General features: G+C 40.4%; 1 protein-coding gene across 1 annotated transcript; it reads right to left on the bottom strand.

Moving 5' to 3' along the window:
- Positions 1-326: 326 nt before the first annotated feature.
- LOC117294266 (homeobox protein MSX-2-like) lies at positions 327-9,972 on the bottom strand. The gene is made up of 2 exons (XM_033776628.1): positions 9,213-9,972; positions 327-3,181 (listed from the first exon to the last, which is right to left on the bottom strand). The coding sequence occupies exons 1-2, from the start codon at positions 9,730-9,732 to the stop codon at positions 2,673-2,675; spliced, it is 1,029 nt and encodes a 342-aa protein (XP_033632519.1). The 5' UTR covers positions 9,733-9,972; the 3' UTR covers positions 327-2,672.
- Between the last annotated feature and the right edge of the window lie 855 nt (positions 9,973-10,827).

Here is a 10,827-nt window from a genome sequence, read left to right as displayed (position 1 = left end):
GCAATGGAAGTTAAAGGCAGCGGACACTATTGGTAATTACTCAAAATAATTATCATCATAAAACCTTTCTTGATTACGAGTAATGGGGAGAGGTTGATAGTATAAAACATTGTGAGAAACGGCTCCCTCTGAAGTGACGTAGTTTTCGAGAAAGAAGTAATTTTCCACGAATGTGATTTCGAGACATCAAGTTTAGAATTTGAGATCTCGAAATCAAGCATCTGCAAGCACAAAATTTCGTGTGACAAGGGTATTTTTTATTTCATTCATATCTCGCAACTACGACGACCAAATGAGCTCATTTCACAGGTTTTTTATTTTATGCATATATGTTCAGATACACCACGTGAGAAGACAAAGCTTTGACAATAACCAATAGTGTCCACTGTCTTTAAATCATAGCAGAAATAGTGACTGACCTGCACCTTTTAGCCTTCCTCAGAGAAATCAAATTATTCCGCTGGGCGGACAAAATATTAGCTTTATTAATGGGAACCTGAGCGTGTTCAATCCTGCAGTGTGCATTTGAATTGTAGATGGATCGACAGAAACAATAGAAAAGACAGCAACTAATAAACCCCATCTTAATGGCAGTCATTAAATAGTACTTAATTTGTGGTGCCTTCCCATTTTATAAATATCATTGACTTGGAATAAGCAGCAATGTATGTATTAAAACACACGTAGGCAATCTCGGCTACTTAATCGTAATTGGTTTTTAGGCGGGGGACTGAAAAACGGGATTGGAATCGTATTTTGGTACACCCCCCCCCCCCTCCCCCAACGAAAAAAGAAGAAAATAACACGATTCGATTTAATGGAATAGGAGAAGGACAACTTTAAAGACAAAGAGCTGAAGTGGTAATTACAAAACTAAAAATAATTGGTTTATCTCAAAGGTAAAGTTCGCTGATTATAAAAAAAGTGTCAATCCAAAGAATACTTCATGCCTGAAGCCTTTCTCAATTTCAAATTTGTGGGTGAAAACATAACCCTCTCTCTAAAACTACATTATACTGCAAAAGGTGTCTTTTTCAACAATGGTGGATAATATAAAAATCTCACCAGCGCTCTTCATCAAGTAAGTTTGTATGGTAATTATTTTTGTAAGTAATTACCAAAGGTATACCCTGCCTTTAAGCCAAAGCCCTTACCTTTTCATAAATTTAGACCGATACCCATTTATTATGTATAGGCCTGATTCCGATTTGATATTTAACCTTTGAATAAGTGGAATATGCTTTTAGACCCGCGTGCGGTTTGTCGTAAGAAATTAACCTTTGAGTGCATCGAAATAGAAACTAGAATTCTTTTTTAGGAATTTCACTTTTTCAGAGCAGGGATTAATGAGGGTGGTTTTAATTTTCAGTTTCAATTTGAGTCGGATTGTTGTTTTCTTAGAGCCAAATTGTCAACAATCCGATTTACCTAACATTAAATATAAAAAATTGCGTAGTACTGTTTTTGAAATGTTATCAATTTTGGGCACCTTAGGACCTATATGTTTTTATCTTGTTTTAAATTAATAGTACTTTATGACACTAACAACAGCCCTGTGTTAATTACATACTCTCTGTGGACATTACTTTGTTCTGTGCATGTAAAAGCAAACACATATTCTTCATCACTGTGAAAACTACTGTGGACGTGTGCAAGTCCACATAGTGTTTCAAGTCTCTATTGGTATTGGATGGACCTCTTTTTCTCGGGTTTACATTTGCATGTAATGCTTACCCAGTCCGATTCCGAATCGGCTACGGCTGTATCACCAAGCCAACATATGTTGAAGCATGGGAAGCCCTAAGCAGCACCCTTACAATCGTAGCCGCAATTCGGACTCGGCCTCACCACTAATTATCATATAATGAATCAAACTTGATAATCGAGGTTTACGCCCTGAGATGTTTTTTTTTCAGACAGAAATGTGAGACTGATCATAATATTGTCCTCCAAGCATCACTTTCTTATTTCGATTTACGCATTAAATGCACACAAATCCCTGGTAACACAGAAACTTGGTCACTACAAACGTAACCACTTGGATATTCTCAATAGTTGCTTGTATTGAAAACTGTGATAATATTTGGAATGAATTGACTCTTTCCTACATTGGTTATGTATCATTGGCAAAGGAAAGCCTCAAAGATCGAAGGATTTGAAAATCACCCATGTGAGGCAATGTAATGAGGTTTGCTATCAAAGAGGATATAGTATCAGTTAAATGAGGTTCTACATCATCGGCCTTAGATGTCAATCAAAAGCCTCTGAGGATGGGCAGTGACATTATCAGCCTCGGAAAAATTGTACTGTTTCAGTGAAAACAAAATGTACTGCAACTTTTGTTGAGGTCCACATTGGGGACTAATATAGTACTTATAGCAGTCTACAGCAGTAGTATTTAAAATGGCAATAGTTTTATCACATGCTTGAAGCTGTTGATGTTGTGCACATTGCTGTGGTTCAAGAGGATTGCTGTGTATCTCATTTTAGTCATCTTTGCTCTGTATCTGTTAAGATGAGCTTGGGACTACTGTGCAGCCACAGGAAACGATGTTGTCCTATACTTTGCTGTGTAGAGATGGGTTCCCATAGTCGTGTGACTGTAGTACCCGTCTGTTTCAACTTTAATGAACGTACTGTCAAGTTTTAATTCAGTCTTTGAGGAACCCTGTTTATATCGTTCCTGAGGCCGAGTACGGATACAATAGACTCGATCCGGGTGGACTATGGTGACCAGCCGTGGCAGCTCCGGGAAAGTACGAGTACGGAGCAAACTGGAGCGGCTGGAGCAGCCCGGGCATGGCGGCTGCGTGCCGGTGAATATGCCCCAGTGAATAGTACGTCGCCGGGAACGGGAAGCCGAACCCAGGCGGCAGGATGGGCTTGGCGGCCATCTTGAGTTTCTCCAGCTCAGCTTCCTGGAGTCGCTTGGCCTTCGCCCGCCGGTTCTGAAACCATATCTTGACCTGGGTCTCCGTCAGGTTGAGCGAGGCGGAGAACTCGGCCCTCTCGGCGATGGAGAGGTACTGCTTCTGGCGGAACTTACGCTCCAGGGACAGGAGTTGGGAGGTGGTGAACGGCGTCCTGGGTTTGCGGTTGGTCTTATGTTTGCGTAATGTGCACTGCACTTTGTTGGCACTCGGTGCGCCTGAGGTGCCATAGGAACGAGAGTCGGTGGTACCTGCGTGAACAGAGAGGAAAAGAGAGGGTTAAGGTTTGAGAAATCGAGAAACGGAGAAAGGAATTTTATGTTAATTTTGGTGTTACCCATACACTGATGTATGTTAGCACTGTAATCGCAGTACTTTCCCGAGTTATGTGGGTTACTTGGGTGGGATTCGAACCTACAACCTTTGCATAGAGCAATGTCAGTACCAACTAGACCACCAATATTGCCTGGTAGCTAGAGGCAGTATACCACATGAGGGAGATTAAACCCGTCTACATCACGTCGCCATAACGGGTTGGTGTTTGCTTAGGGCTTCATCTGATCCGCTAGGCCACCACGGTGACTGGACCGTGTACCGACTTTCCATAACAATAATAACATTCTGGGAACCTTCATCCATTCACTGCACGGTGGTTTGTTGCGTGTTTTGTTTGGGGAGTCAGTTACCAGAGATTTGGAGCTTGACAAATTACATCTCAAGATCTAAACTCTTGAGTTTGTTTTTGGTGTTTACAACGTGCACTGATGCGGTTAATGATGAGATATCAATGGTGGTCACTCAGGGTGGATTTTTTAAAGGCACAGAGTTTTTCCACTCGTCGATGCTCAGCCAAAACACACACACACACACACCCCCATCAAAGAAGATATTCACAGTATGTAATGAAGGATTGATGTATTGAATGTCCACATAAAATATGTATTTCTCCTTGTTTTTTTCTCTACACGCAATTTACGTGACGACGCGGCCGGCCGGGAAAAAAATCAGGCTAGACCGTCAGACCCACGGGACGCCAAATAAAATGCTTGGCCAGTACTCCGTGAAAACGGTGCCGTGTGTGTGCGCTCGACGCTTCCAACTCTGCACTGATTAAAGACTGTAGAATTGACACAGTTAAATTACGGGATTTGCTGCGAGCAGAAACAGTGTATTTAGGGTCCATCATCCGCAGAGCTGTTTTGTATGTGCATAAAAACATCACATCGGGGTGCTATTAAAATTGCCGATGATTATCATTTGCCTGTTGAAATCTGCCCCAAGATTCTTGTTAAAGGGTGTAGGTTAGAAATATATTTGCAAGTAGACAACTTTCACACGATATAAAGATTGTCACGATGAGAAATCTTCCCCTGAAATATTGTGTTTGAAATGCTTAGATGTTTGAGAAATGAAATAAATAATAATTATTGAACAAGCGGGCGAGTCCAAAACCCAATGGTTGAAAACAGTTGTGACTCCGATGACCTACGGATTCATTCGTATGTTGGCTGGATCACATAGTCCAGATTTTGGTATTTCACAAAATGTTGACCGCGTTCTTCACAGACATTTTGGAAAAGCATTAGAGTGAAAAGTTGTTAGTTTTAAGCAAGAACATTGACCATGTATCTCTGTCGTAAAAACGTGTAGAAATTGTCTCCTCTCGGCCTAGATGTTTGGAAATGAGTATTACGTGGACATTGTCTGTACACAAAATATGCCCGAACAACCAGTGATTGTTACTATGGGTCACGCATTATACCAATTTCTATGTCCAATCTAATGTTTCACACTAAGCTCAAAAGGTAATGGACACTTTTACGAGGACACTCAAAATAATTATTAGCATAAAACCGTATAGGCCATGGGCCATGTCCAATTTAGATGCACTTTTGTTCACAGGGTCAGTGGTGAAAGTTAATTTCTCTGAAATAGTTAGTAAAAATATGTACTGAATCAAGATTGACTCGTTCTTTTTTGTTCAACTGGCACTAGCAGTCAGAAATTAAGAAAAACTACACCAAAAATATTACGCACTGCTCTTAAAAGGGCTTATCTGATTGGTCCGTCTTTCCAGGTCACTTCTTAATTGACCAATCACAGCTGCTGATCTGTGGTCTGGTTACACCATGGCTACACACACTGCACAAACATGGCTGCAACACTCACAACAGCCCTGTATCAGCTATCCTGAAATGCTGTCTCACTTTATGTTATAATTTGGTGTTATTTACATTGCCAGCCATGCAACTTAAATAAGGCCTATATACAGTGTGACTGTAAACGAGACATGACATCTTCGCATATTGCGTCCCGGTATGCGAACAAGAACATCTACGTCTCAATGAGGTTGTCACATTTCCACTTTCTCCACGGTGCCAACCATTTTAATGACATGCACACGTGTTACTTTAAAGGCAGTTCCTTGAAAGCTACACTGGTTAGATTAATGTGGTGGTCCCCAAAAGAAAAACAACAACAACAACAACAACAACAACAACAAATCGGCCTTGAACTTCGCTCTTGGAGGGGCACGGCAATTTCACTCTGGTGGGCTCATGGGCTGGGTATGGGGCACCTCTATGACCGAGGAAATTTAAATTTGCATTGGAGATTTAATAGCACAGGGTACCACGACAATTGCTGCAGGTGTGGGTTATTTCGAGGCCTGAACATGCAGCAAACAAACAGGCAAGCAAACAAACAAACATGCAGATAAACAAACAAATAAATACATAGTGTTGCCACCTTTAAAGAGATTATGGTGTCAGTTCTTATGTAGAGCAACATTGCCATCTTTTACACACGTGCATGTAGCCATTGATGTCGCACTACTGCCCTCTGACCCCACTCTATGGTCACACGCTATCGAGCAGAGTACAGTAATTTGTTTGGGATCACTGTCAAATTGTAAACATGGCCCATCGATGCCAGGAGGAAGAGTGAAACTTAACTTTGACTCGCTAGAGTCAACTCGCTAGAGTCAACCAGTTAAAACTTCATTCAGATTCCTACACATTTTTGTCTTATGCCCAAAGATGGTATAATAGGCCTATTTTGCCCAATATTGTTAGTTTTGGTTTTAGGCATTTGAAAGCACACAATGCCATGCAATAAGGGGCAGTGTGTCTTTTTCTCCTTTATTTTCTTGCAACTTCGTTGACTAATTATTATGCCAAAAATGCCAAATATGTTATTTTATGCCTATATTAGGATACACCAAGTGAGGATACTGATCTTTTACAATTACCAAAGGTACACTCTGCGTATAAGTCACAGTATTGAAAGACACTGGACATTTTTGGTAATTGTCAAAGACCAGTCTTCACTTGGTGTATCTCAACATATCCACAAAATAACAAACCTTAGAAAATTTGAGCTCAATTGGTAATCGAAGTTGCGAGATAATAATGGAAGAAAAAACACCCTTGTCACATTAATTTTTTTAAATATTTTTATTTTAAGACCTCAAAATCTGAGGTCTCGAAATCAAATTCGTGGAAAATAACTTCTTTCTCGAAAACTAGGTTACTTCAGAGGGAGCCGTTTCTCACAATGTTTCATACTACCAACAGCTCTCTCCATTACTCGTTACCAAGTCAGTTTATATGCTAACAATTATTTTGAGTAAAATAACCAATAGTGTCCACAGCCTCTAAGTGACGTTTAAGAATGAATAATTGTATATAGAGCAAGTGAATGGCATTATAGAGTAGGCCAACCTATCACACCAGTTGCCTCTAGTCATAGCCCGTTAACAGTTGGTTTTACCATATATGGTTTTCCGTACCCCAGGACAATTTTAAGCAGACTAGATTTTAAACAAGTATTGTCATCAATGTCTGATGTATTAATGATAGCTACCACAACTAGTTTGATGGTAGTTTTACAAACAAATTAAACATTTTAAATATTTATTCACATTGACCAAGGTAGAAATTAAAAATTTAAAACAAGTATAGGTTGTACAGTTTGCTTAGTAGCCCACAAGGCAAGCTGAGAAGTAGCCGTTTTTGGACAATGTAGGTCTAAGCCGAGGGCTAGTGTAAAGGGCGAGCCCTACGGTACAGTTACTCGTTAAGAAAATAAAAGTTGGGCCTGTAAGTACATTGTAATACAAAAGTAAGGGTTTACCTCTAATTTGTTTCAAGGATTATTACTAGAAAAATAAATATCATCGCTCATTGACTTGCAAAAGGAACGACGTCGTGTTGGGCATGTGAGGCACGATTAAAATTGATTGTCTCGTCACCAAGTGTCTGCAATAATATTGGATAATTGTTTGTACACTGTAATCACAGAAAACTAATTAATGTCCTGGTTGACTGATTTAATGGTGGTAGATACCCCAAGGATGTCGTGAAAAAGACATTGGAGTGCAGAGCTAAATTAATATCTCACAAATATAGCTGTTTTACTCCCTCTTTGCAATTACCCGACTAACGGCTACCCACCACATATTTTAGATGTAGCATTGTAAATGTTGCTTTATTTGAGAGCCACAAATTACAGTTTTTCAGGGAATTATAGGCCTACAAATTGACCACTATAAAATAAACAGATAAAAGAAACTCTGAAAAGGAGCAATTATTCGCAAAGCATATCTAGCAAAGCAGAACAAACTCGTCAGAACACGAGCTGTTACTGACTTATACAATACTTTCAATTTATTATTGCTAATTTGGTTTATTTCATTGCATTTGAAATTGCCATTCTTATCACCATGCCGAAAGAAGAGTTTTGGCAAGAATTAGTATTTAAATATCCAAGAACCAATCTAGAAAAGTATCATTAAAAGGGGCAATGAAAATATCAAAAACTGGCGATCAAAATTAGCAGCAGTGGTTTTAAGGGCACCTTTTTTATTGAGATTTCCTCAAAGTTTGGAAGATATATTTTGGGCAGAACAGTGTTTGTACTGGTTTTGACTTTACTATGAATGAGCATTCGGATAGAAACTCATAGACTTTGTCATGAATATAGTTATACCACGAACAGTCTATTGATGCCAGGATTCTGCTAAATTTACATAACTTTCATGACTTTTGAGAAAATGGTCTGTGATGAAGGATTTAGTTTTGCCTTGTTTCGTTTTACTGGTAAACTCCAAGAACTTAAATTTAAAAGTAAGAGAATTTTATTAGAAAAACTATGTTATCCTATGGTAAATAACAAGTTTAACTCGTATACTATCGATACCATAGTCACTATTGATTCAAAGGGAAAATTTAAAACCTATGGTTGTTCGTTGTTTTTTGTGTTAATCCCAAATTCACCAAGAGCAGTTGTTTCTGTAATTCCAAATTCATGTTTGTTTTTGCAAGCAAGTATATGTGGATACTAAAGACGCAGGTTGTTGCAACTAATATATTTAAATACCTTATTAATTAGGAGAGAGAAAAACAACCTTGCCGAAACACATGGCAATCACTTGAGCATTAAGTGTGCGAATAACAAACCCAGGAAAAAGTTTAAACAATGTGTAAATGGGATGAATCTTCGAGTTAAGGTCTGAAACTCTGAAGAATGGGCCAAGTATTAGGTCATTGGGGACTGTGTTTCAGGTTCGTATCAAATTGTAGCGGGGCAGAAGGTACGATGTAGGCCTACATCTGCAACAACACATAAAGTAACTACAATCCTGTAAAATATTCCAATATTAACCACAAGATAAGGAGGTTTGCCGGGGTGGATTGTGCTTCATTCAAAGACGATTTAGTTCAAACTATTTGTTTTCAGTTTTCTCTCCCGTGACAAATACTCATACTGTACTAAAATATGACAATATGAACTGTATTTGTTGGTGCATCATGATCAGGGATGGTATGATCGACCTGGCGTATTGCTTCATAACATGATTCAATCAGTATAGCCCCATGATTCAACAGATGTCCAAATGTATGTATTGGGTTGATTCTTGAATCTTGTTCAAATGTTTTAGGCTTACCCAACCTATCTAACCCTAGATTCCAAAGAACTTGGAATTTCTTTGGTAATGTACTTGTTTGTTCTTGACTCTTCTTCAATCGCTTGTGACAGCAATTGACGGGCAGAGTTATATGTCACTTATATCAGTGTCACTAAGTCCAAAGTTAATGAATAGTCAGCCCTCAAAGAGCAACTTTTACATACTTGTTGTTTCAGTTCAAAAACTCTGCGTCGAAATCTTACAATAATCTCGGGAAGAAAAAACATTACAATTTTGTTTTAAATGGACAGATGCTTCAGAGACTTAAGTGAAATTGCTGATGAGATATTGAAAGTTTAAGATGTTATACTTACTAAGTGAAGGTGGTGAGAGTCTGCCTCCTTGCATCCACGGGAAACTTGAGTTACTCCATGTGTATGTCTTACTCGTTGGGGATAATTCACTGGTTCTACGGTGCTGATTATGGTGATGCCGGTGGTGGAGATGACCAGTGTCGCGACTACCGGCGGTGGAGTGGTGGGGGGACTTTGCGAGGATCCCCTCCACCGTGTACGCGAAGGAAGGGCTGGTAGCGGATACACAGCACGGAGAAGTGGCCGGCTTAGTACTGATGCTAGTTACACTGTCCCTTGTCACCACCGCACCGTCCGGGTTGCTGAGCTGTGTCGAGTACGGTAGATTTGTCGTAGGGGATGAATCCCCTTCCTTTCGCACTAGCGATTCCACGGTGAAGGACCGGTTCTCCCGCCCTGGGTCCGTGGGTGTTTTCTCCGGGCTGCTCGGCGTGCTGCCCGCTGTCGGCGATGCGTTGTACTCGGGCCGTGAAAAAGCCGAATTACTGCTCACTGTAAGTGTCTTATTCGAACCAGACATGTTTGCAAGTTCTAAGGGAAAACAAATCTCAAGTTCAATAATATAAAAGATCCCTTTAAATATTTGAGTAGGTTTGTTTATTTAGAGCGTGTTTAGGCACGAGGAAGTGTTTTGATAGTAAAGTCCGCACGGTTCATCGTCTTGTCACGAAGTGTGTACAGTAGTGGCGAGTGAGTGCCTCAATAAGCATGTGATATGACCACAAGAGTTCAAGTCGTCTGTCATTGAGCAATTGCAGTGGGAGAATCAGAATGCCGCCTTTAGGCCTCTATTCTATCTCATTCCTGCTTCTCGTACTCTTACTCTTTCACTTGCAATCCTCGCGATCCAATCACAGCAAGCCACTGGTGTGACGCAGCCAACAGCAACCCGTCCCCCTTCGCTCAGCTCAGCTCAGTAAGCAAAAAAAAAAGCTCGACTCAGAAGTCGCGAGGCGGATAACGTCATCGTCATCTCTGTATAATAAATAATCATCATAATACGATAAATTTGGACGGCGGCATCCAATTTCATTTGGTATGCGCGTGTTATGGCATGGGGGGGGGGGGGGGGGTTCAGACTAACGTAATCCATACAGGGCATCTATTGGACAATCTAAACACAATTATACAGTGTACATTTTGTGTAATGGACAGCGGTCGTTTTTTCTTTATAACTCTACATCGACAGAGTTAGACAAAAAAACGCTTTTCAGAAAGTTTTTCTTTCTTGATTATTTCGGCAAAAGACGGTCGGCAGACTGGAACTGCGCTCTGAATGCCCTCGTAAAATTTTTATTCATGGAGATCAAAAAAGTCATTTGCAGTCTGAACACTCCCCCAAGAGCGATCAATTACCACGGGACCATGGCTGGGCTAATTGCACGGACAAACAATCTGTCACTATTTGTCACGGCATTCAAGTAGCAGACAACTTATGTTGTGTATAGGCGCCAGCCCCGGTATGATCAAAGGCCGCTTGCGGCTACCAATATGAAACAGTTCCCCTGCGAAGAATAGAGCAATATCAACTGGCTCGCCATTCAGCGCTATTATGGTCCCAGGCTGGGTTCTTTCTGAAAACGAGAGGGCCCAAGGTTTCACCCATGGGAGCCGA

The sequence above is a fragment of the Asterias rubens genome, chromosome 9 (assembly GCF_902459465.1).
Source record: "Asterias rubens chromosome 9, eAstRub1.3, whole genome shotgun sequence".
In the NCBI taxonomy this organism is placed as follows: Eukaryota; Metazoa; Echinodermata; class Asteroidea; order Forcipulatida; family Asteriidae; genus Asterias; species Asterias rubens.
This window is presented reverse-complemented; position numbering and strand designations above follow the sequence as displayed.